General features: G+C 43.6%; 1 protein-coding gene across 3 annotated transcripts; it reads left to right on the forward strand.

Moving 5' to 3' along the window:
- The first annotated feature begins 1166 nt into the window (after positions 1-1166).
- On the forward strand, positions 1167-27934 carry LOC120997131 (fucolectin-like). 3 transcript variants are annotated; one of them, XM_040427084.1, is made up of 6 exons: positions 1167-1302; positions 17856-17914; positions 20864-20935; positions 24101-24136; positions 25665-25962; positions 27694-27934. In XM_040427084.1, exons 1-6 carry the CDS (start codon positions 1295-1297, stop codon positions 27869-27871), a joined length of 651 nt encoding a protein of 216 aa, XP_040283018.1. In that variant the 5' UTR covers positions 1167-1294; the 3' UTR covers positions 27872-27934. The 3 variants fall into 3 exon arrangements, with proteins under 3 accessions (XP_040283018.1, XP_040283020.1, XP_040283019.1); XM_040427085.1 differs by lacking the exon at positions 1167-1302 and adding an exon at positions 3047-3138; XM_040427086.1 differs by lacking the exon at positions 20864-20935.
- The last annotated feature ends 43 nt before the right edge of the window (positions 27935-27977 follow it).

Here is a 27977-nt window from a genome sequence, read left to right on the forward strand (position 1 = left end):
AACCAAAACAAGCAGGCTGGGGAGCACAGGATGAATAAAGCAATTTCCTGGTATCCTGCAAGTTTTTCTGTGATATCCTGCTCTCCTCAGCCTGCTTATTTTGAACATTTTTCTACTGTGTGTGTTTAAACACCATCTGCCCCTGATAATAGACAAGTTTTGGAACTTTTTAATTTCAAAAGGCATAACAGCTCATTTTTAATACCGTCACCCATGCATTTACCCGTAGCTATATCTGTCAAGGTCAATCTGACATTATTAACTATTGCTGTCATTGTGTTGAAGGGAAAAAAAAGCAAAAAGTAAAAAAAAAATTGAGAAAAAAGAGAGAAAGATAAGATAGAAAAATTTGTCCTAGGAGACCTCAGAGGGGGTTTTAGGGCATTTTAAGGCAAATGGAACCGTTTTGATTTAGGCAGAATCTATTTGGGCACAAATGGAGTTTTTTTAAAAAATTCTATGAATTGGACACAAAATGAATTTCAAGAAGTTCACTCATCTTTAGTCCACCTATTCCTGTCCTGTTCTCCACAAATGACTAATTTATCCTCAGAGTGACCTATCATTTCAGGCACAAACTCAATCTTTTAAGCCCTGGCAAAGGTTCTGGACACCGTCTTGAGACTCTATGCCCAAAACGGGGAATCATATCTGGAGGATACTACAGATTTTATAAACAAAATCATTCATTAATCTTATGATTGGTCTAAGTCTATACTAGCCACAGTGGATGTGACTAACCTAGAAACCAATATCCCAACATACAGTATTTTGGGTTGAGGTCATCATGGACCAAACAGAACAGTACATAACATTTGGCCAACATGATGGACCACATTGTTTGAATTACTGTTGCTCTTTGTGCTAGCAACTATTTTGTATTTAAGTTCAAGATCTTTTTATTGAAAATTTAGCAACCACTTACAAACCAAAATGATATACAGAGGGGAGACCTCAAAAATTACTTGTCCAATGAGCATCTTGTTAACAGGACAACCTAAGTGATTATACCTTATTATACCATTATACCATGAAAAGTAGACACATGTTAGAACAATAATATGTTCTCTTGAACGGTAGAGGATGTGGTTATATGTGCAAAAAAAGAAATTCGGAACAAGAACAAGAAGTAAGGGATGAAAAGGGGAAGGAAGAGGGTAGGGGGTGGACAACAAATAAGCTGAGTGTGTAGCTCATCTGCACATACCAGTATTCCTCTGCATTTCAGCCAAAGATCTAGATCAGATTCCTCTACTTTATACAGACGTGCCCTTGAGGAGGACCAGTGGACCATATGTTCAAGTAAGGTTGTTGAGAATGTAGCTCCCAGTTCCTCCAGTTCAGCAATTTGATCCAATTTTGTTGACGAGGGACGTTTTACCAGGATCAGCCATGGGTCGTAATGGAGTCCCAACGTTTGCTGCTAAGTTCATGTTGGTTTTTGAGGAAGAAAGATTTCGTAACAACGTGGTGGCATTGTATCGATGATTGATGATGGCTTCCTTGTTTGGTGGGCTTAGAGGCCAAGATATTATAGGCTTAATGAGATGCTATAACTGATGAAGGAGTATGGAGAGAGATGGAAAGAGAAAATTAAATTATGCAACAAGATGGAAGATGTAAATATGGGTACGATATGGTTGGTTCATAAGGCCATTATTAGAAGTTGTTTCACTGATTTGGCTTCAGAGTGGGAGAGAAATAAGGTAAATCGGAAGATGCTAATCAGGAGAATATCTCACTATTATCTCGTGAAGCAAATAAAAGATAGTAAAAAATATAAAAAATATACTGAAGATTGATAGAACGGAGAAAGATCTCAGGTGGACCAAAGCTAGAAATATGGCAGTAAAATTGATAGACCTCTAGCTCGGTTGCTCAAGAATATTGAAAGTGAGACCATTGTAGGAATCTAGACCTGAGAAGATATATATATATATATCAATAAAATGTTTCAAAAATGTTATCAGAAACTGCGTAGAGTTCATAAAGAAAAGACTGGAAGGAGAACAGATTATTTTTTTTGATAAATGTAGACCTAAGGTTAACTGGTTCAGGACCAAAAACAAATTGCCCATTTTTTGCATATGTCAGTTTGACTGTCAGAACTTTTGATGATACCTTTTTGTTGTTAATAATGCAGGTTATTTTATTTAAATTTATTTTATTTTTGGTGTATAATAAAAAAAAAATAGGAAAATATACTTCATATTTTAGCTAATTTTTCACAAAACATTCAAAAAAAAATTTGCTTTTTTTTTAGAATTTATATGTGCATAAAAAAAAAAGAAAATATGCTTTTTAATATTTTAGCCATTTTTATTTCTAGGAATAAAATAATATTATCTTTGAATAGAATTTATTTGCATTAGTCATTGTCTACTATAAATTTTGATATATTACACACCTATTTTTTCTTTATTGGTTAGAAACTAGTGTTGATTTAGGTGAGGAACCTTTTTTGGGAAGGGGGGATTTTGTGCATTTTTTATTTTATTTTTTTTTACTTTATTTTTTTTCTTATTTTTATACTTCCCAAAACGTTCAAGAAAGACCACTAAAAGTTTTCTACTTATTTTTTTAATTTTTGTGGGATTTTTTCTACTTTTTTTTCTTATTTATTTATTATACTTCATCTAAAAATGGAAAGAAAAGACGTTGGAAAACTTGTATAAAAAAAATATCACCAGCGATATTTGCTTTTATAATGGAACGACTAGCAAAGATGATTATGTGGAACTGTAGTGTGGCAGGAATAAAAGTGAGCAGGAAAATATTTTTTTTATTGCAGGTGATATTTTCTTTACCTTGTGAAGGCCCTTAATGTCTTTATCGAACTTGATAAAGATCTTGGAAGAGTCTGGCTCAGTTTCAGGATGATATATTAACCTATATATTAACCTGGAGTTTAATTTTAACTTTATTAACCCATTAACGACTCTCACAGTCTTTTTGACACTGGGCAGTGCAGGTCCTAAGTAAAAAGGCTTCCAGAATGATCCTGCTATAAGGAACATGTAACAGCTCGGGTTCTTAGAGCAGGCTTTTGTAGTCCATGACTGTGGGATGATCAAAGTGGACTCCCCTGTAAGTCTGCATCACCAGGTTTCCTAATGACCTGATTGGAGACTGGACAAGGTAATACATTATGAGCATAAAATAGAGTTGTAAAATAGTAATCCAATATTGGGATTTTAAAAATATTATAATTAATGTAATGAAAAAGATGTTAAGTCCACAAAAGTAGATAAAAAAAAATTACTTACATTTTAGTGCACACCTTAAATAAAAACAAACAAACTGAAAAACAGGTACATAACATCCAGCCTCTAGCCGTGCAGTCTGCCATTACCACAGGTGTATAACATCCAGATTCTAGCCGTGCAGTCTGCCATTACCACAGTGTATAACATCCAGCCTCTAGCCGTGCAGTCTGCCATTACCACAGGTACATAACATCCAGCCCCTAGCCATGCAGTCTGCCATTACCACAGGTGTATAACATCCAGCCTCTAGCCGTGCAGTCTGCCCATTACCACAGGTGTATAACATCCAGCCTCTAGCCGTGCAGTCTGCCATTACCACAGGTACATAACATCCAGCCCCTAGCCATGCAGTCTGCCATTACCACAGGTGTATAACATCCAGCCTCTAGCCGTGCAGTCTGCCATTACCACAGGTGTATAACATCCAGCCTCTAGCCGTGCAGTCTGCCATTACCACAGTGTATAACATCCAGATTCTAGCCATGCAGTCTGCCATTACCACAGGTGTATAACATCCAGCCTCTAGCCGTGCAGTCTGCCATTACCACAGGTGTATAACATCCAGATTCTAGCCGTGCAGTCTGCCATTACCACAGTGTATAACATCCAGCCTCTAGCCGTGCAGTCTGCCATTACCACAGGTACATAACATCCAGCCCCTAGCCATGCAGTCTGCCATTACCACAGGTGTATAACATCCAGCCTCTAGCCGTGCAGTCTGCCATTACCACAGGTGTATAACATCCAGCCTCTAGCCGTGCAGTCTGCCATTACCACAGGTACATAACATCCAGCCCCTAGCCATGCAGTCTGCCATTACCACAGGTGTATAACATCCAGCCTCTAGCCGTGCAGTCTGCCATTACCACAGGTGTATAACATCCAGCCTCTAGCCGTGCAGTCTGCCATTACCACAGTGTATAACATCCAGATTCTAGCCATGCAGTCTGCCATTACCACAGGTGTATAACATCCAGCCTCTAGCCGTGCAGTCTGCCATAACCACATGTGTATAACATCCAGCCTCTGGCTGTGCAGTCTGCCATTACCACGGGTATATAACATCCAGCTTCTAGCCATGCAGTCTGCCATTACCACAGGTGTATAACATCCAGTCTCTAGCCATGCAGTATACCATTACCACAGGTCTCTAGCATCAGCCTCTAGCAGTGCAGTCTGCCATTACCACAGGTGTATAACATCAGCCTCTAGCACTGCAGTCTGCCATGACCACAGGTGTATAACATCAGCTTCTAGCCATGCAGTCTTAGGCTACTTTCACACTAGCATTCGGGGCTCCGCTTGTGAGTTCCGTTTGAAGGCTCTCACAAGCGGCCCCGAACGGATCCGTACAGCCCCAATGCATTCTGAGTGGATGCGGATCCGCTCAGAATGCCTCAGTTTGGCACCGTTCAGCCTCCGTTCCGCTCAGCAGGCGGACACCGGAACGCCTGGCCGTGCGGAGCCAAACGGATCCGTCCAGACTTACAATGTAAGTCAATAGGGACGGATCCGTTTGAAGTTGACACAATATGGTGCAATTTCAAACGGATCCGTCCACCATTGACTTTCAATGCAAAGTCAGGACGGATCCGTCTGACTAACTTTTACACTTAGATTTTTTTTATGAAATATAATGCAGACGGATCCGTTCTGAACGGATACCATCGTTTGCATTATAGGAGCGGATCCGTCTGTGCAGACACCAGACGGATCCGCTCCGAACGCAAGTGTGAAAGATTACCATGAGTGTATAACATCAGCCTCTAGCCATGCAGTCTTCAATTTGCACAGGTGTATAATATCCAGTCTCTAGCCATGGAGTCTGCCATTAGTACAGGTACATAACATCAGCCTCTAGCCATGCAGTCTGCCATTACCACAGGTGCATAACATCCAGCCTCTACCATGCAGTGTATTATTACTACAGGTGTATAACATCCAGTCTCTAGCTATGCTGTCTGCCATTACCACAGGTGTATAACATCCAGTCCCAGCCATACAGTCTGCCATTACCACAGTGTGTAACATTGAGCCCCTGACCATGCAGTCTGCCTTTACAGACATTTGTGAAAGAGTAAAGAGCTCATTGAATTCCAGTGGGGTCCCATAATTGCATTTCATCGCTGTCATGAGTCATTTCCTGAAATGTCTTCCCTCCTTGATATTGCACCATCCCCTGTGAGTGATATTATTGTCAAGTGGAAGGAACCACAGTAACTCAGCAGTGGCGTCTTTAGCTTTCAAATTTGGGGGGGGGGGGGCACACTGGGGGCCAGGACAAAAGTAGCCCCCAGCAGCTATAACAACGATACATTTACACAAGTACGCTTAGAAATGCTGCAATACTTTACCCAATACCTAAAACCACAACAGGGAAGAAAAGTCCAGCTGTCTGTGGTTTAAAAAAACAAAACAATCACTCAGATTTCAACATGTCCTAGCTGCCTGTGGATGACACTTTTATAGGGAGGGGGAACTGTGGATGACACTGCTATGGGGGGGATCTGTGGATGACACTGTTATGGAGGGGGATCTGTGGATGACACTGTTATGGAGGGGGATCCGTGGATGACACATACCGTATATAGCATCTTATGCTATATGTGTCATCCACAGATCCCCCCCATGACAGTGTCATCCCCATTTCCCCCTCCATAACAGTATCATCCACAGATCCCCCTCCCTATAACAGTGTCATCCACAGACCCCCCCTCCCTATAACAGTGTCATCCACATATCCCCCTCCCTATAATAGTGTCATCCACAGATCCCCCTCCCTATAACAGTCTCATCCACAGATCCCCCTCCCTATAACAGTGTCATCCACAGATCCCCCTCCCTATAACAGTGTCATCCACAGATCCCCCTCCCTATAACAGTCTCATCCACAGATCCCCCTCCCTATAACAGTCTCATCCACAGATCCCCCTCCCTATAACAGTCTCATCCACAGATCCCCCTCCCTATAACAGTCTCATCCACAGATCTCCCTCCCCGCCTCTCACAGGAGTTTGACATTTGACATTTCTAAACTGTAATCCATATCCTGCAGTAACTTTAACTTTAAATCAGGATTAAGCGGCCGCTCATTTCTGCTAGTACCTTAAACCTTACACCACTCGGCTAGCTTCAGTAACAGGGCCAGGCTACAGCCTTCAGGCACTGCCTGTTAGTTGTTACCGAGCGAGCGCTGATTTCTGCAGGTCAGAGGATACAGATTACAGTTTAGAAGAAAATGTACACTCCTGTTAGCGGTCCAGACCAGTGGCGGATCCAGAGCCTGGTCTCGGGAGGGGCACTTCCAGATTATTTTCTGTCCGCCGCCACAGAACAATGGTGCTTATAGAACAGACTACACAGTGTAGAGGTATACTGTACATTGTGGGGCACAGTGTAGAGGTATACTGTATATTGTGTGGCACAGTGTAGAGGTATACTGTATATTGTGTGGCACAGTGTAGAGGTATACTGTATATTGTGGGGCACAGTGTAGCGGTATACTGTATATTGTGGGGCAAAGTGTAGAGGTATACTGTATATTGTGTGGCACAGTGTAGCGGTATACTGTATATTGTGTGGCACAGTGTAGAGGTATACTGTATATTGTGTGGCACAGTGTAGAGGTATACTGTATATTGTGTGGCACAGTGTAGAGGTATACTGTACATTGTGTGGCAGAGTGTAGCGGTATACTGTATATTGTGTGGCACACTGTAGAGGTATACTGTATATTGTGTGGCACAGTGTAGAGGTATACTGTATATTGTGGGGCACAGTGTAGAGGTATACTGTATATTGTGTGGCACAGTGTAGAGGTATACTGTATATTGTGTGGCACAGTGTAGCGGTATACTGTATATTGTGTGGCACAGTGTAGAGGTATACTGTATATTGTGTGGCACAGTGTAGAGGTATACTGTATATTGTGTGGCACAGTGTAGAGGTATACTGTATATTGTGTGGCACAGTGTAGAGGTATACTGTACATTGTGGGGCACAGTGTAGAGGTATACTGTACATTGTGTGGCACAGTATAGAGGTATACTGTACATTGTGTGGCACAGTGTAGAGGTATACTGTACATTGTGTGGCACAGTGTAGCGGTATACTGTATATTGTGTGGCACACTGTAGAGGTATACTGTATATTGTGTGGCACAGTGTAGAGGTATACTGTATATTGTGTGGCACAGTGTAGAGGTATACTGTATATTGTGTGGCACAGTGTAGCGGTATACTGTATATTGTGTGGCACAGTGTAGAGGTATACTGTATATTGTGTGGCACAGTGTAGAGGTATACTGTATATTGTGGGGCACAGTGTAGAGGTATACTGTATATTGTGTGGCACAGTGTAGAGGTATACTGTATATTGTGTGGCACAGTGTAGCGGTATACTGTATATTGTGTGGCACAGTGTAGAGGTATACTGTATATTGTGTGGCACAGTGTAGAGGTATACTGTATATTGTGTGGCACAGTGTAAAGGTATACTGTATATTGTGTGGCACAGTGTAGAGGTATACTGTATATTGTGTGGCACAGTGTAGAGGTATACTGTATATTGTGGGGCACAGTGTAGCGGTATACTGTATATTGTGTGGCACAGTGTAGAGGTATACTGTATATTGTGGGTCACAGTGTAGAGGTATACTGTATATTGTGTGGCACAGTGTAGAGGTATACTGTATATTGTGTGGCACAGTGTAGAGGTATACTGTATATTGTGGGGCACAGTGTAGAGGTATACTGTATATTGTGTGGCACAGTGTAGAGGTATACTGTATATTGTGTGGCACAGTGTAGAGGTATACTGTATATTGTGGGGCACAGTGTAGAGGTATACTGTATATTGTGTGGCACAGTGTAGAGGTATACTGTATATTGTGGGGCACAGTGTAGAGGTATACTGTATATTGTGTGGCACAGTGTAGAGGTATACTGTATATTGTGTGGCACAGTGTAGCGGTATACTGTATATTGTGTGGCACAGTGTAGCGGTATACTGTATATTGTGTGGCACAGTGTAGCGGTATACTGTATATTGTGTGGCACAGTGTAGAGGTATACTGTATATTGTGTGGCACAGTGTAGAGGTATACTGTATATTGTGGGGCACAGTGTAGAGGTATACTGTATATTGTGGGGCACAGTGTAGAGGTATACTGTATATTGTGGGGCACAGTGTAGCGGTATACTGTATATTGTGTGGCACAGTGTACAGGTATACTGTATATTGTGTGGCACAGTGTAGAGGTATACTGTATATTGTGTGGCACCGTGTAGCGGTATACTGTATATTGTGTGGCACAGTGTAGCGGTATACTGTATATTGTGTGGCACAGTGTAGAGGTATACTGTATATTGTGTGGCACAGTGTAGCGGTATACTGTATATTGTGTGGCACAGTGTAGCGGTATACTGTATATTGTGTGGCACAGTGTAGCGGTATACTGTATATTGTGTGGCACAGTGTAGAGGTATACTGTATATTGTGTGGCACAGTGTAGAGGTATACTGTATATTGTGGGGCACAGTGTAGAGGTATACTGTATATTGTGGGGCACAGTGTAGAGGTATACTGTATATTGTGGGGCACAGTGTAGCGGTATACTGTATATTGTGTGGCACAGTGTACAGGTATACTGTATATTGTGTGGCACAGTGTAGAGGTATACTGTATATTGTGTGGCACCGTGTAGCGGTATACTGTATATTGTGTGGCACAGTGTAGAGGTATACTGTATATTGTGTGGCACAGTGTAGAGGTATACTGTATATTGTGGGGCACAGTGTAGAGGTATACTGTATATTGTGGGGCACAGTGTAGAGGTATACTGTATATTGTGGGGCACAGTGTAGCGGTATACTGTATATTGTGTGGCACAGTGTACAGGTATACTGTATATTGTGTGGCACAGTGTAGAGGTATACTGTATATTGTGTGGCACCGTGTAGCGGTATACTGTATATTGTGTGGCACAGTGTAGAGGTATACTGTATATTGTGTGGCACAGTGTAGAGGTATACTGTATATTGTGTGGCACCGTGTAGCGGTATACTGTATATTGTGTGGCACCGTGTAGCGGTATACTGTATATTGTGTGGCACAGTGTAGAGGTATACTGTATATTGTGTGGCACAGTGTAGAGGTATACTGTATATTGTGTGGCACAGTGTAGCGGTATACTGTATATTGTGTGGCACAGTGTAGCGGTATACTGTATATTGTGTGGCACAGTGTAGCGGTATACTGTATATTGTGTGGCACAGTGTAGAGGTATACTGTATATTGTGTGGCACAGTGTAGAGGTATACTGTATATTGTGGGGCACAGTGTAGAGGTATACTGTATATTGTGGGGCACAGTGTAGAGGTATACTGTATATTGTGGGGCACAGTGTAGCGGTATACTGTATATTGTGTGGCACAGTGTACAGGTATACTGTATATTGTGTGGCACAGTGTAGAGGTATACTGTATATTGTGTGGCACCGTGTAGCGGTATACTGTATATTGTGTGGCACAGTGTAGAGGTATACTGTATATTGTGTGGCACAGTGTAGAGGTATACTGTATATTGTGGGGCACAGTGTAGAGGTATACTGTATATTGTGGGGCACAGTGTAGCGGTATACTGTATATTGTGTGGCACAGTGTACAGGTATACTGTATATTGTGTGGCACAGTGTAGAGGTATACTGTATATTGTGTGGCACCGTGTAGCGGTATACTGTATATTGTGTGGCACAGTGTAGAGGTATACTGTATATTGTGTGGCACAGTGTAGAGGTATACTGTACATTAGTGTAGAGGTATACTGTACATTAGTATATATTAAGAAAAGCTCTACCAGCAAGAGCTCCGCACTTTATATACCTATCTAATGTATCTATGCTGATATGTCGACACTAAGTAGGTTTTTGTTTTATTAAGTGTATTAATAAATTTGTATGCAAAAATACTGTGAGCCAGCCTATATTATTATTGTATACTGTATATTGTGTGGCACAGTGTAGCGGTATACTGTACATTGTGTGGCACAGTGTAGAGGTATACTGTATATTGTGTGGCACAGTGTAGCGGTATACTGTATATTGTGTGGCACAGTGTAGAGGTATACTGTACATTGTGTGGCACAGTGTAGGCTATATGTGTATAACATAAACATATTTCACATGAAAACTTACAATTACTTGGCTTGACCCTTGGGGATCTCGGACCCCACTTCCACACTTGGCCGGGGGCTCGGTGGAGCTGATGTTGTGCTTCATCCTAATGAGAAAGATTTCATAATAAGGATTTGGAGAAGGAGCAGAGGGATAGCAGAGCAGGGAGAGGCTGGTGCTGCTACTAGGGGGTCATACCATGGGGGAGTAATAAAGCCCACCATAATGCCCCCCCATTAGAAATAATTCTCCTTATAATGTGACAATGCAAAAAATACCCCCTTGTAATGCCTCCAGTTGAGCTAATGTCCCCATAATGTGCCAGTATAAAATACCCATATATAGTTCCCCAGTAAATGCCCCCATAGTACTCCTCTCCCCCCTTCCCCCTAGTGCCCCCCATAATGTACCAGTATAAAATGCCCCATATATCGTGCCCCAGTAGATGCCCTCAGTGTCCCCCATAATTTGCAAGTATAAAATACCCCTTCTTAGTGCCCCCGTAGATGACCCCATAGTACTCCTCTCCCCCCTTCCACATAGTACTCACCATAATGTGTCCCAGTATAAAATGCTACTGTACAGAGCCCCCCATATGAAATACCCCTTCTTTGTGGCCTCAGTAGATGCCCCTATAGTGCCCACCAATAATGTGCCAGTAATAAGTGCCCCCAATAATGTGCCAGTAATAAGTGCCCCCAATAATGTGCCAGTAACAAGAGCCCCCCATCACATGCCAGTAACAAGAGCCCCCCATAACGTGCCAGTAACAAGAGCCTCCCATCACGTGCCAGTAATAATAGCCCCCATCATGTGCCAGTAAAAAGAGCCCCCCCAATGTGCCAGTAATAAGAGCCCCCATCACATGCCAGTAATAAGAACCCCCCATCATGTGCCAGGAATAAGAGCCCCCTATAATGTGCCAGTAACAAGAGCCCCCCAATGTGCCAGTAATAAGAGCCCAGCCCCCCATGACGTGCCAGTAATAAGAGCCCCCCATTACGTGCCAGTAATAAGAGCCCCCCCAATGTGCCAGTAACAAGAGCCCCCATCATGTGCCAGTAACAAGAGCCCCCCATTATGTGCCAGCAATAAGCCCCCCATCTTGTGCCAGTAATAAGCCCCCATCATGTGCCAGTATTAAACCCCCCCATCATGTGCCAGTAATAAGCCCCCCATCATGTGCCAGTAATAAGCCCCCCATCATGTGCCAGTAATAAGCCCCCTCATCATGTGCCAGTAATAAGCCCCCATCATGTGCCAGTAATAAGCCCCCCCCCCATCATGTGCCAGTAACAAGAGCCCCCTATCTTGTGCCAGTAATAAGCCCCCATCATGTGCCAGTAATAAACCTCCCCATCATGTGCCAGTAATAAGCCCCCCATCATGTGCCAGTAATAAGCCCCCCATCATGTGCCAGTAATAAGCCCCCATCATGTGCCAGTAATAAACCCCCCCCATCATGTGCCAGTAATAAGCCCCCATCATGTGCCAGTAATAAGCCCCCCATCATGTGCCAGTAATAAGCCCCCCATCATGTGCCAGTAATAAGCCCCCATCATGTGCCAGTAATAAGCCCCCCCATCATGTGCCAGTAATAAGCCCCCCATCATGTGCCAGTAACAAGAGCCCCCCATCATGTGCCAGTAACAAGAGCCCCCCCCCCCATGTGCCAGTAACAAGAGCCCCCATCATGTGCCAGTAACAAGAACCCCACCCATCAGAGGCGACTCTAGGAACCATATATAGGGGGGGGGCACAAATATCCCACAGTCAAAAATGAGGGGCACTAATAATTTTCACCACTTACTCATACTACTGAAAAAAACGAAATAAATATATATAAATAAGATTACAAAATACGGTATGCAGGGATACCTTTTAATTGTACTAACCTAATACTTATAAGACAAGCTTTCAAGAGTTTTCCTTTCTTCCTCGGTTTTGCTTCAGACCTGAGAAAGAGACAAACGCTCTCCAAAACTTTTCTTTATAGTTTAAAGCAGTTTCAGCAAACACCAGACGCTGTGCAAATAATCCCATGTGTTAAAGGGTTTCTGTCACCCCACAAAACTCTTTTTTTTTTTTTTTGGATAGTTAGATTCCTTATAGGGCGATATAGGAGAATATAATGCTCTTACTTACTTTCATGCGGCCGATTCTTTATAAAACGAAGTTTTATAATATGTAAATGAGGGCTCTACCAGCAAGTAGGGCGTCTACTTGCTGGTAGCTGCTGCAGAAATCCGCCCCCTCGCCGTGTTGATTGACAGGGCCAGCCGTGATCTCCTCCTCCGGCCGGCCCTGTCAGTATTTCAAAAATCGCGCGCCTCTGGTCATTCGGCGCAGGCGCTCTGAGATGAGGAGGCTCGTCTCCTCAGAACTCCCTCAGTGCGCCTGCGCCGATGACATCACCGAAAGAGAAGACGTCATCGGCGCAGGCGCACTGAGGGAGTGCTGAGGAGACGAGCCTCCTCATCTCAGAGCGCCTGCGCCGAATGACCAGAGGCGCGCGATTTTTGAAATACTGGTGCTATAGACACCAGAACTACTACGTTTAGCTGTTGTGGTTCTGGTGACTAGAGTGTCCCTTAATATAGAGGAAAAAAAATGTTTTTTTTTTTTTACAATGTGCAGATAGTACTGTACTACTAACCCCTCCATCCACCCCTAAATACAGGGTAGTACAGCACCACATACCTCTTACATCCAGTGACTTCTTTCCTCATCTTCTCCTTTCAGACCTTTCAGGGGCACTATTTTCCCCCCTTAAGTGGGGAAAATTGGCTTCTACCTCACAGTTTTTTTTTTGCCTTCCTCTGGATCAACTTGCAGGATAACAGGCCGAACTGGATGGACAGAGGTCTTTTTTCGGCCTTATATACTACGTTACCTTCAGACCAGACACCATTTTTCAGCCACTTCTAGTCTCTGCAGTTTGACAAACAAAATCTTAGTTTACTACTTTTCCATCATCCTCCCATCTTCTGGACAAATCATCCTACCACCCCCAATACTGTGCCGCTGTGCTCCCCAATACTACACTGCAGAAACAGATAAACCCCCTGATAATAGTAGCACCATGCAGATAGTGCCCTGCAATAATTATTGGCACACAGCGCCCTAAAATAACTGCGCCCAGCAAATAGCGCCCCTGACACTAATAGTGCAAACATAAAAATAATTGTGGTAAGCTGATACTGTGCCAAGGTGCCCCCACAGTAATAGTGCTCCCAAGAGTCCCACCAATAGGAATAATTCTCTGCTAGAGCACACATGGTAGTAATAGTGCTCCTACAGTGCCCCCAACATGGCCCCACTGTGCCCCAGTAATAATGCTCCCATAGTGCCCATACTAGTAATCATTTTCACCCTAGACCATTTTCACCCTAAGCCCACCATAATGCCCCCCAGTAGTAATAATTCTCCTTATAATGTGAAATTCCCCCTTTTAATGCCCCCAGTTGAGCTAATGTCCCCATAGTGCCCCCATAATGTGCCAGTATAAAATACCCCTATATAGTGCCCCCAGTAAATGTCCCATAGTGCTCCTCTCCCCCCTTCTTTCTAGTGCCCCCATAATGTACCAGTATAAAATGCCCCATATATAGTGCCCCAGTAGATGCCCTCAGTGTCCCCCATAATTTGCAAGTATAAAATACCTATTCTTAGTGCCCCCTATAGATGAGCCCATAGTACTCTTCTCTCCCCTTTCCCATAGTACCCACCAAAATGTGCCCCAGTATATAATACCCCTATACAGAGCCCCCCATATAAAATACTCCTTCTTTGTGGCATCAGTAAAACCCCCTATAGTGTTCCTCTCCCCCCTTCCCCCATATAAAATACCCCTTCTTTGTGGCCTCAGTAGATGCCCCCATAGTGCCCCCAATAATGTAACAGTAAGAAGTGCCCCAGTAGATGCCCCCATATTGTCACCCAATAATGTGCCAGTAAGAAGTGCCCCCATAGATGCCCCCACAGTGCCCCCAATAATGTGCCAGTAAGATGTGCGCCCATAGATACCCCCCAATCATGTGCCAGTAACAAGTGCCCCCCATAGATGCCCACCAATCATGTGCCAGTAACAAGTGCCCCCATAGATGCCCCCCAATCATGTGCCAGTAACAAGTACCCCATAGATGCTCCCCAATCATGTGCCAGTAACAAGTGTCCCCATAGATGCCCCCCAATCATGTGCCAATAATAAATGCCCCATAGATGCCCCCAATCATGTGCCAGTAACAAGTGCCCCCATAGATGCCCCCCAATCATGTGCCAATAACAAATGCCGCCATAGATGCCCCCCAATCATGTGCCAGTAACAAGTGCCCCCCATAGATGCCCCCCAGTCATGTGCCAATAACAGTATGCCCGCCAATCATGTGGCAGTAACAAGTGCCCCTATAGATGCCCCCTAAACATGTGCCAGTAACAAGTGCACCCATAGATGTCCCCCAATCACGTGCCAGTAATAAGTGCCCCCATAGATGCCCCCAATCATGTGCCAGTAACAGGTGCCCCCATAGATGCCCCCCATCATGTGCCAGTAACAGGTGCCCCCATAGATGCCCCCCAATCATGTGCCAGTAATAAGTGCCCCCATAGATGCCCCCCAATCACGTGCCAGTAACAAGTGCCCCCATAGATGCCCCCAATCATGTGCCAGTAACAAGTGCCCCCATAGATGCCCCCTAAACATGTGCCAGTAACAGGTTCCCCCATAGATGCCCCCAATCATGTGCCAGTAGTAGTACCATATAAAAAAAAATAAACACTTATACTTACCTCCATGGCACACTCAGTGAAGCGGTGCAGGCCTCTTCCGGCCTGTGTCCCGCTCTGTACGGCTCAGGCGGCGCGATGGCATCATCGTGCCGCCTGCACTGGCCTCTGATAGGCTGCCGGCCTAGTGCCTGCAGTCTATCAGAGGAACAGGGTAGGAACATGCCTCTCCCTCCCCTGCCCCGCCGCAACACTTCCTGAGGACGGCGATATAGATGACTATGGAGATGAGCGCTTCCACAATGGAAGCGCTCATCTCCCTGTGCTCTGCTGCCGCCCCCCCACGTCACCAGTGACCAGCGGGGCTCAAGAATGCAGCTGCCTTGGGCCCCGCAGGAGCAACTGGGCCCGGGGCAGCTGTCCCTTTTGCCCCGCATTAAAGACGGCCCTGGCTGTACTAGCGCGGCGGATGCCAGCATTTTAAAGGGGAATCAGCGGGGGGCACATAGGGGGGGCACGAAACAACCTGGGGGGGGGGGGGGCAATTGCCTCTGTATGGTGGACTCCATAACTGAATCTAGACCTCCTCTGCCATTAACATCAGCACAAAAAATGTGCTGTGCCAAGAGCTTCATGACATGGGTTTCCATGTCCTAACAGCTGCATGCAAGCTTTACATCACCAAGCACAATGCCAGATGTCGGATGGAGTGGTGTAAAGCACGCTATCCCTTCACTTCTGTAAAGGGACCCTTTTCTGTTTCAGCTTGACTGTGCCCCAGTGCACGAAGCAAAATCTATAAAGACTTGGTTGGGTGAGTTTGGTGTGGAAGAACTTGACTGGCCACAGAGATTTCTGACCTCAATTCCTTCCAACACCCTTAGAATTAACTAGAAATGGAGGTTGTGAGCCAATTCACCTAATCCACTGTTATATGGAATTAGCTTGGCATACAGATTGTCATAAATTGGGCCAGCCCTGTAGTTAGAAAGGTAAAGGGGACTCGATTATGGTAACTCAGGTAAGCATTTGCAAGGTGGAGGACCAGTGGAGGTTCGGAAGGTAATGACTGACAGACGGCATTGTGGACAGTACCAGAGTATACTGTTTCCTGATCTGTTTTTACTTGAAGCTATTTCAGGACATTTGAGTTCCCATTTAAAGAAAATTCTCTGATTGGAAGCATCTGCTTCCCTTTTCTACTTCACCTGGCCCAGACCACCATAATGACTTCCTCTGGTCTCAGATAATTTTTGCATGGTTTTCCACCTAAACATCTTTCCTCCTCAATTTTTGAGCTAGATCTTCAGCTCTTATAGTCATAGTACCACCAAAAAGTGCCCATGAGTGTCATAGTGTCACTAATACTGTACCCCAGACAGTTGTAGAGCCACCAATACTGTACCCCAGAGAGTCATAGAGCCACCAATATTGTACTCCAGAGAATTAATAAGCCTCCAATATTGTACCCCAAAGAGTCATAGAGCAACCAATACTGTACCCCAGAGAGTCATAGTGCCACCAATAATATACCTCAGAGAGTCATAGAACCACCAATATTGTACCCAAAGAGTCATAGAGCCACCAATACTGTACCCCCGAGAGTCGTAGTGCCACCAGTAATATACCCCAGAGAGTCATAGAACCACCAATATTGTGCCCCAAAGAGTCATAAAGCCACCAATATTGTACCACAGAGATTCAAAGTACCACAACTTCTGTACCATAGAGAGTCATAGTGCCACCAAAACTGCGACCCAGCTATTTACAGTGCCACAAATATTGTACCCTAGAGAGTTATAGTGCCTCCAGTAATGTACTAAAGAGTGTCGTAGTACTAATAATATTGAAACCCAGACAGTCATAGTGCCACTAATACTGTGATCCGGTGAGTCACAGTGCGTCCAATGCTGTACCCAAGAAAGTCACAGCGCCACTAATTCTGTATTCCAGCGAGTCATAGTGCCTCCAATAATGTACTCAAAAGAGTAATAATTCTACCAATATCGTTCTCCAAGGAGTCAGTATGTCACCTTTTCTGTACTTGAGAGAATAATAGTTCCACTAAAGCTGAGTCTCAGCGGTCATATTGCCACCAATACTGTATCCCAGAGTTAAACCGGGCTGGTACGTGTGCACCAGAAACAAACCATGCCATAATCTCCCAGAAATACACTGTGCTGCCATGCTGTACCAGCAGAGATATAGTGTTCTCCCAGATGTGCCCACAGATGTTTTGGGAACCTTTATATATGACGCAAGAAATATAATGTGCCACAGTACTGTATATGCCTTCAGACATACTGTGCAGAGCAAAACCCTCACAAATTTAGATCCCTGTAGTCTTCTTCACAGTCAAGATTGGTGTGCTGCTGCAACTGGAAGAGAAGAGGACCTCAGGAGCGAGGGATGGTAAGTATTCCCCTGTAGTTCTTCTTTATTATGGGCTGTGTGAACCCGCACAGAGATCATTATGGATAAAGTGGAAATCGGTCATTCGAGCAAGAGATAGGAAGGGAGTGTGCGGGCGACAACATACATAGAGCCACATTGTCCTGAGGGAGTGCAATAGTGTGAATTAGAGATTGTGCTGGCACTACGAAATGTGCCAAATAACGGTGTCCACTCTGCTACATTTGTTCTACATATGAATGAGAGGAGTATGTTCACTGGATTTATTTTATCATTTGCAGGATGAAGCTTCTGCTCTTCATTGTCCTCATCTGGTTCGTGTCTGATGACTCCTGTGCAGGTTCAGTAAACTTCTCGTTTAACCCATTATAATAAAGCGTGACACCACATACAATCCAGGAGGAGCAGGCAGATATCCCCAGTGTTGTATTTTTTGTAATATACTCACTCTGCTCCATTTCTGCCGTCTTCTTCACCCCTGAGCGCCACTGCAGACAGTGTCTTGGCATAAGTGCATTGTCTGCAGAAGCATCCAGAAGTAAAGAGGACTGGAAGACTGGGGAGAGCCGAGGGTCTGCACATCTGATTTGGGGGTCTATATTTATTCCATGGTTCGGTCTATGGTTTGAATTTAAAGTTAGTTGCAAGAAAAAGTAAGTGAATCCATTGGAAACACCTGGATTTTGCATTGTTGTCAAAACTTTAGACAATCTAACTAAACTAATAAGGCACAAAGACCTCGTACTAGTCATAGTCATGTCTTTAATGAGTAAACATTCGTAGTATCCTTGAATTTAATAACCCGTAGATCTCCCTTTATCAGCAATCACCTCCACTAAATGTTTCCTGTAGACATAAATAAGATTTGCACAATATTGGGGAGGAATTTTGGACCTTTCCACCCTGCAAGTGTGTTTCAGGCCATCATTATTTCTGGAACGCCTTGCACGCACAGCCCTCTTCAGGTGATTCCACAGTATCTCCTTAGGGTTAAGCTCAAGACTCTGACTTGGCCATCACAGAATGCAAATCTTTTTCAGCCATTTTTTTGTTTACTTGTGTGCTTTGAGCCAATGTCTTGGTGTTACCCAATGTCTCTTCAGCTTGAGGTCATAGGCGGCTGCACCTTAGAATTCATTGTTCCATCAATAATTACCAGGTGTACAGGCTATTATGCAGCAAATCATGATGCCCCTCAACCATTTCGGATAAGGTTTTGCTGTTGTATGCAGTGTTCTTCCTCCAAAAATAAAGTTGTGCATTTGTGCTAAAGTCAGGGGCGTAGCTATAGGGGGTGCAGAGGTAGCAGTCGCTACCGGGCCCAGGAGCCTGAGGGGGCCCAAAAACCCTTGTGCCACATAAGACACTGACATTATAGAAAGTGCATGCTTTTCAATTTACACCTCTGGCTGGAGGGAAAGGGTTAGGTCAAGAATTTGGCATGAGGGGGTGCCCTTTCAATGTTTGCCTCTGGCAGCAGGAAGGCTATGTGCTCACCTGCCCCTTGCCAACAAGCACTAAAGGAATGGGGGCCCAAGCTGAACTCTTGCACCAGGGCCCGTGAGCCTTTAGCTACGCCCCTGGCTAAAGTGTTCTACTTTTGTCATCTATGTTCATAGAACATTTCTCCAGAAGCATTGTGGACCACCAAGGTGAAAAACCTCACAGTACACAATGTTTATTTTGGATAGCAACAGCTTCCTTTGTCGTGTCCTTCCGTGAACACCATTCTTCTTCAGTGTGTTTCTAATAGTGGACACATGGCCAGAGGTAACTGCAATTTGTAGAGTCTTCTAGAAGTCTTCAGGTCTTCTTTCAGGATTGCAGTTTGTGCTATTTGAGTAATCCTAAAGGGGCTATCCAAGAAATCCTAATCATTACCTATACTCAGGATAGCTCATCATTATCACATCAGCGGGGGTTAGAGTCCCGACACCCCCACGATCAGCTGTTTCACCAGAGCTATGGTGAGCGATGTAGACTCCCAGCATCTTGCCAAGCACAGAGCCATACCTTGTATAGTTGACTTCAACTAAGTCATGTGACATTGAGCTATGGTGACATCACATGGCCTTGGAGGCACTCACAGCACACTCGACCTTATCTAGCAACTGATCAGAGGGGGGCCCAGGTGTTGGACCCCGCTGGTCTGATATTGATGACCTATCCTGAAGATAGGTGATCAATATTTTTTCCAGTATAACCCCTTTACCAGGATGCCTTCTCCTAGCAAAAGTTCTGAATTTTCTCAATTTGTCTGTGGAATGGTGACACCTAGGTCTTTAGCTTTTGTAGCCTTTTCTAGCCCATGGATCTCTATTACAAGTCTTTTGAGGACTTCTGAAAGTTGTTTGCTTCGAAGCTTGGTTCATACTAACCAATCTTTCTTGAGAAGAACAGATTTGTCAGTAACCAGGCTTTGTGTGCCTTTATTAATAGGGACTAATAGCTGTGAGGCTATAAAAGTGACCCTGTTTGTAACCAAACAGGGTCACTATCATAGCCTCACAGCTATTAGTCCGTAATAAATATATATACCCTGGACCAAACCAAGATCACTTTATTCCCAGGGGTGGACTGAGAAATTAAAGTGGCCCTAGAAAAAAAATCAAAAAGTGGCCCCATGTTGTAGGCAGGTCCAAACACAGGAGCAACAGAGGTAGATATTGCCAGCCATACCTTAGTGCAGAACAAAATACTACTGCCCCCGTTGTAGTAATCCACTGTATCGCTGCCCTGAGGACAGCAATATGGTTGCATTCAGGAGGGGACCTATGGCCACCAGCCAGGGGCATAGGTACCTAATGTTTCTAGCATTAATTAATGTTGAAAGCATCAGATCAGCTGCCATGAGGAGATCTTGGGAGGCCCCCTGGGCAGTGGCCAACCGGGAAATTTCCCTATAGGGTCTATGGCCAATCCGCCCCTGTGTATCTCCAACCCTTTATTAATAGCAAAGCACCTGCAAAACCCACACGTCCAATCTCATGTCCCTAATTAAACACGTTTTGCCTATTAGCTCTTGGAGAAGTCATTAACCCAGAGGTTCACTTACTTTTTGTGTCTGCTCTGTGGAGGTTTGCTCAATGGGCTTAATAAAAGAGGTGAACAGTACAACTGTTTGTGAGCTATTAGTTTAGTTGGAAGTGAATTGGGACCAAGGAAGTCCCCCCCCAAACATTCACAACTTTTCGCATTGGCTACTAGTGGAGAGAAGCAGGGACTGGACGAGGCTCCTTTGTGTCTTTATAAACAGCACTGGTATTTTCCTTTTGCTGTTATGTTGCAGGAGGTGTTATAGAGGAATCTCCTTCGAACATGGAAAGACCAGAACAGGAAGCCGTCCATCTCAGAAGCAAAAGTAAGTTACAGGAAACAAGAACATTTCCAGTAAAAAGTGGAAGAAAAAACCGGATAAAACGGGGAGCTGCCGAGTAGTATAAAACAATGGGGTTGATAAAGGAACCTGTTAAGCATTTCGGGAGTGTGTCTGCTTTATCAGGGGCATAATGAATACAGGGAGTGCAGAATTATTAGGCAAGTTGTATTTTTGAGGATTAATTTTATTATTGAACAACAACCATGTTCTCAATGAACCCAAAAAACTCATTAATATCAAAGCTGAATATTTTTGGAAGTAGTTTTTAGTTTGTTTTTAGTTTTAGCTATTTTAGGGGGATATCTGTGTGTGCAGGTGACTATTACTGTGCATAATTATTAGGCAACTTAACAAAAAACAAATATATACCCATTTCAATTATATTTTTTTACCAGTGAAACCAATATAACATCTCAACATTCACAAATATACATTTCTGACATTCAAAAACAAAACAAAAACAAATCAGTGACCAATATAGCCACCTTTCTTTGCAAGGACACTCAAAAGCCTGCCATCCATGGATTCTGTCAGTGTTTTTATCTGTTCACCATCAACATTGCGTGCAGCAGCAACCACAGCCTCCCAGACACTGTTCAGAGAGGTGTACTGTTTTCCCTCCTTGTAAATCTCACATTTGATGATGGACCACAGGTTCTCAATGGGGTTCAGATCAGGTGAACAAGGAGGCCATGTCATTCGATTTTCTTATTTTATACCCTTTCTTGCCAGCCACGCTGTGGAGTACTTGGACGCGTGTGATGGAGCATTGTCCTGCATGAAAATCATGTTTTTCTTGAAGGATGCAGACTTCTTCCTGTACCACTGCTTGAAGAAGGTGTCTTCCAGAAACTGGCAGTAGGACTGGGAGTTGAGCTTGACTCCATCCTCAACCCGAAAAGGCCCCACAAGCTCATCTTTGATGATACCAGCCCAAACCAGTACTCCACCTCCACCTTGCTGGCGTCTGAGTCGGACTGGAGCTCTCTGCCCTTTACCAATCCAGCCACGGGCCCATCCATCTGGCCCATCAAGACTCACTCTCATTTCATCAGTCCATAAAACCTTAGAAAAATCAGTCTTGAGATATTTCTTGGCCCAGTCTTGACGTTTCAGCTTGTGTGTCGGTGGTGGTCGTGGTGGTGTTCAGTGGTGGTCGTCTTTCAGCCTTTCTTACCTTGGCCATGTCTCTGAGTATTGCACACCTTGTGCTTTTGGGCACTCCAGTGATGTTGCAGCTCTGAAATATGGCCAAACTGGTGGCAAGTGGCATCTTGGCAGCTGCACGCTTGACTTTTCTTAGTTCATGGGCAGTTATTTTGCGCCTTGGTTTTTCCACGCGCTTCTTGCGACCCTGTTGACTATTTTGAATGAAACGCTTGATTGTTCGATGATTACGCTTCAGAAGCTTTGCAATTTTAGGAGTGCTGCATCCCTCTGCAAGATATCTCACTATTTTTGACTTTTCTGAGCCTGTCAAGTCCTTCTTTTGACCCATTTTGCCAAAGGAAAGGAAGTTGCCTAATAATTATGCACACCTAATATAGGGTGTTGATGTCATTAGACCACACCCCTTCTCATTACAGAGATGCACATCACCTAATATGCTTAATTGGTAGTAGGCTTTCGAGCCTATACAGCTTGGAGTAAGACAACATGCATAAAGAGGATGATGTGGTCAAAATACTCATTTGCCTAATAATTCTGCACGCAGTGTATGTGAGTGAACTGGAAATGGAAGCAAAAAATCTCAGGTCAAGGCAAAAAGATTTAGATACAAAGATACAAGACTTAAGTAACACAAGTTGTAAAGAAAAACATCTTCAGATGAGCTAAATAGTGTACTGGGGTACGAAAACACTTGTGGAGTAAAGAAGGAGAGATGTGATCATCACTGCACAGTAGTCAACTGCATCGCCATCCTGAGGACAGCAATACAGTTGAATCAGGGCAACACTTGTGGCTGGGTACATAAGTATCTTAATTAATGCTGGGAGCTTCAGATCTTTATGTAGCTGCTTTGAGGAAGGCTGGGGCAGCCCCATGGGCACTGGCCCATTTAGGGGCTTTCTGATAGGGTCTATGGCTAGTCCGCCCCAGGGCTGTAAGGGAGATGGTGGAAATGTGCTGAAGGGTAAAGGGTATACTAATTTCAGAAGAACAAAGGACATATCGTGGAGGTAGAAGTGAAGTGTAGAGAAAATGAGGAGAAGACAGCAAGTGTGTGGAGACAGGTAGGAAGAAAATCATGGGCTGAGGATGCAGGTGGATGGCAAAAGGTGCAGAAACCTGGTCATGGAAGAGGAAAAGGAATGTAGTGCAGGATGCAAACAAGAACATCTGAGATTGATTTCCGTAGTAACAATAATAATTGCACAGATAACAAAATAAAAAATATATAAATTAGAAATGAATGAAATTCTTGACATCCATTTGATGTCAGATTCATCCAATTTTTTACATTTTTTAAAATTTATGTCCAAATTGAGTCTACACAAATTAAATATGCTTCAATTGGCCTGAAAATTGAAAGTTCGATTCGGCTGATTCGCCGAATTTTGGGTAAGTAGTGGGTGCAATGACAGGGAGCTGTGATAGCGCCACCCCCACCCCGTCATTGTACCCCTCATATGCCGCGTTCATACATGATCCCGGCATCTGAGTGTAATTTTACACTGTTTTTAACATTTAAAAAAATTTAATAAATCAAACTTACCGCCTCCATATTGCTTGAATATCTGGCGTGAAATCACGTCATCACGCGGGCCGCACAGGATTTTTGCCGAGATCTTCAATCAAGATGGCGGCTGGCGGCCCGTTGCAAGCAAATGGAGGTGTTAAGTATGAATTTTTTTTAGTTTTTTACACTATTTCAGGTTAAATCGATTCGCTTACACAAAGGAGGAGGTAATTCTGCTTCGAGGCGAATTGAATTTATCCTGAAATTTGGATCGAATTCCACATCGTGGGATTCGATTCGCTCATCTCTAGTCATGAGAATAATGTGGTTATTGTGTGAACATTGATTGGGGTGGGGATCGGAATCTATACAACATCCCTGTGACAACACTGAACTGCCCGAGTATAGATCAGCAAGTGTTGTCATTATGTCACTGGAGAAAAAGTAATGTTCTTGATGTTTTCTAGGAAGCTATAAGAGTAATACTGAGGACAAACATCAATGTAAGTAAATATGAAAAAGAATAATACAGAGTATTTCCTGTCACGTGGGAGGCAGTTAGATATTTCTACGTCCCATCAGTGGTATACGTGACTCCCCACTTAAAGGGGTATTCTCAACACGCTATTTGATACTTACCTGCTCCCGGCGCGCTGTCCACTTCCTGGTTTTGGCACTCGGCAAGGGGCGGGCTCCATCTTGATTGAAGTCTTCTCCTGGCCGGGCCACGCTCTGTAGTGAACGCACACGCCAAGGCCGTGCATGCCCCCTGATGACGTCTTCCTGGCAAGTATACTATACTGGCCAGAAAGAAATCACCATAGCGCATGCGCGGCCTCGGCGTGCGCGTTCAGTACGGCGCGCGGCCGGCCGGGAGAAGAGAAGAAGTCATCTGCGCACGGTGGCCGTAACCAGGGGAGACGGAAGACAACAGTCAGGTAAGTATATGTTTATTTACTTCTAAGGGGTGGGAATTTGTTAATTAAATATATTTAGAAAAATGATCACTGTTAAATCAATAACAGATTTAACAGTGATCATTAAGATGAGAATACCCCTTTAAGGAAGGTGGAAGGAAACAGACACACTGAAGCAACTTCAACAATGGCTTTACTGATCTCACGTGGACAGCCAGCGTGGTTACAGTATTCTCACAAGACACATTATGCTTAATGGTTACAAAATATTCAGAAGAGGCAACTAGCTTGGCAGTTAGTCTCATGTGGGGCAACAAGCTTATGGTTACAAATACAATAGTCTCTCAACGAGGGCACTGGCTTAGTAAGTGGCAACAGGTTGGGTAAGTACAATTTCTTTAGGAATCAACAAGCTTTCTCTCTTCTCTGGCATTTCATCCAACTTCCCTGGGTAAGATCACTGTCTCTGAGTCTCCTACTCGACAGCAATGAAGGTGACTTTTGCTGCTTGGCAGGCCATGACAGTTCTCCTCATGGAGCACTAAGAGACATTCTTCACAGGCATCTCAACAGGTTGTGATATCCCTCTCCTCACAACACACTCCATGTGCTTAGTTTAGTATGTAATTCTTTACTTGCGGCAAGCTGGTTGGTCTTACACTTCTGATCTGTCTTCTACACAGATCCACTGACACACGAGGGTGCAGGGGCTAGAAGCTACAAGTCAACTACTTCTTCTACAGGCTTCTTCTGTGGGTCTTACTGCTGCTCACACCCTTTCTAGGTCCTTACGGGGAGTGCCAATTGAAGAGTACCACTCACTTCTACTTGCTAGCTAGCTACCATGCACTATGCAGATGTCTCTCTCTCCCAGCACTATTTAAAAACTGTCTTTGTGCTACTATCTGAAAGGTCCTCCAAGACACCCCCTTTATGACTTGGGTGCAGGTTGTTAGATTCCTGTTGATCTGATAGAGATGGGCTATCCTAAGGATATAAAGAAATACAGAAATTCCAGAGAACCCCTTTAAGATTCAATTGGTTGTAAATTATGATGTTGTTCATTATTGCTGCTGGACTTGTTTTTCATTCAAGTTTGATCTTCTCTTGATAGATATGAATGTTGCACTTCAAGGTCGAGCTACTCAGTCATCAGTTCTCTTGACCAAAGAAGGATATATCCCAATAGCTATAAATGCAATAGATGGAAACCAGGACCCAAACTTTACTCATGGATCATGTATTCACACACAGCATGAATTATCTCCCTGGTGGAGGGTGGACTTGTTAAAGTCCTACAGAATTAGCCACATAACCATCACTAACAGAGGTGACTGCTGTGGAGAGAGACTTAATGGTGCAGAAATCCTTGTGGGAGACTCCTTGGCCAACAATGGGAACAACAATCCACGGTGAGCCTAAGGCCGTAGATCGGGGGTGCACAAACCGTTTTTGTCCAATTTTAGATTATACCACTCCCAATGGCTGCAAAAACTAACACCACCCATGCCCCAGTGCATCCTTTCTGTGGACTGGTGCCCATGTTTCTGCACATTTCAAATGATGCCACACTAATATTTTGTAAAATGGTAACATTACTTCCCTCTCCCATATGCCTGTTTAAATACACAACAGTACTGAAACTGTAATTGGATTTACCCCAGCTAAAGGAAGAACACCTACAGCTGTGTCCTTCCTGACCTTTCAGCCTGGTTCAAGATATCCAGAGATGAGAGGTGCAAGATAATCAGCCTTAAAACAAAAAAAATGTTTGCATTACTCGAAACACTCAACAGAGTAACAAAGGTTTTATTTTTTTCAAAACTAGTCAACTTACAGCATTCATTTCAGGATAAAGTATCCGAAACCAAGAGGAAAGATGAGGAAGGACAGACCTGGTCTTCTCAAAATTCTACATAAGATCACAAAATCTTCTCAATATCTCCTCATATGATCTCCAAAAACTTCACATTCACATATGATCTCAAAAAAGTTATATTCCCATATGGTTTTCACTAAATATTCACATATGATCTTCTGATCTTCTCACATATGATCTCAAAAATGTTATATTCCCATATGGTTTTCACTAAATATTCACATATGATCTTCTCAAAATCTTTACGCATGTTCTTCTTGAAAACACCACACATGATTTAATGAAATCTCCACATAGAAGCTTGTCAAAATCTTTATATATATATATTCTTCGTAAAAGCTCTACATATAATGTTCTCAACATATATGGCAGGGCTGGCCAACCTGCGGCTCTCCAGCTGTTGTAAAACTACAATTCCCACCATGCCCTGCTGTAGGCTGTCTGGGCATGCTGGGAGTTGTAGTTTTGCAACAGCTGGAGAGCCGCAGGTTGGCCATCCCTGATATATGGTCTTGCTGTCTTCTCAAAAATCCTAAAGTCTCTATTCACGGTCTTCCAAATCCAAAGCTCTTTGTTAAAGGTTGTCTCAAAATATATCACATGTAATAAAAAAAGATTCTATGTGGCTGTATATTTTAATAGTAGTATGCTTTGTAGATTATGTTTGGATGCATCTACCACTGGCTACCATTATAAAAAGTATTTGTGGTCTGGATTTCTTCGTAATTGAGACTAAGCAGTTGAATGTATATAACATTATCCTAAAATCAAGTATGGTCACAAAGCAAAAATATATTAAGACTTCTTGGGACCAACAGACTATTTTGGGGTCCCAGGTCAGGACTCTTTATTTGGTTGATATCATAAGTCACCAGCAAATCTATCAGGGAGGTCCACTGGACATATTTGTCTGGAGTTGAAGAAAGGTCTGTAAGGGCCAGGCCCAGTCCACTCCTGTATAAATTTATATAGGGCCTTATGCACAAGACCATATGGTTGGTCCACATCCGACCTGCACTTTTGTGGGGCTGCATCTGTATGACCTTTCCGCTGTCCCGCAAAATACAATAGAACATGTCCAATTTTTGTCCATTTTGCGGTCAAGAATAGGCATTTTTAACAGAGGGCAGGACGTACTAATCTGCAAAATGTGGACCACACACAGCCTGTATCTGTGTTTTGCAAGGTGCAAAAACGGATACGGTCATGTGCATGAGGCCTAATAATTGAAAAGGATTCTAACTCATAATCTTTCTTATCATAGGTGTGCAGTGGTGACAACAATTCCAACTGGAGGGTCTCAGACCTTTCTATGTAATGATATGGTCGGGAGATATGTCAATGTCAATTTGACTGGAAAAGAAACATCTCTTCAGCTGTGTGAAGTTCAGGTCTTTGGAGCTAAAGTTCTGAAGGAGAATTCATGTTATAACAATTCATGATAATTATGATACATATGTAAAACTACAACCTATGGTAAAATAAAGGCATCCACATATATAAAATATGATGTGCAATTCCTTCTTTCCTGGAAGTAAGGGGTTTCAG

The sequence above is a fragment of the Bufo bufo genome, chromosome 4, assembly GCF_905171765.1.
Source record: "Bufo bufo chromosome 4, aBufBuf1.1, whole genome shotgun sequence".
NCBI lineage: Eukaryota > Metazoa > Chordata > Amphibia > Anura > Bufonidae > Bufo > Bufo bufo.

Coding starts and splice junctions, on each gene's coding strand:
- LOC120997131 (XM_040427084.1), top strand. Junction 17,915..20,863: donor GTCTGATGACTCCTGTGCAG/GTTCAGTAAACT, acceptor GTTATGTTGCAG/GAGGTGTTATAGAGGAATCT. Junction 24,137..25,664: donor TACTGAGGACAAACATCAAT/GTAAGTAAATAT, acceptor TTCTCTTGATAG/ATATGAATGTTGCACTTCAA.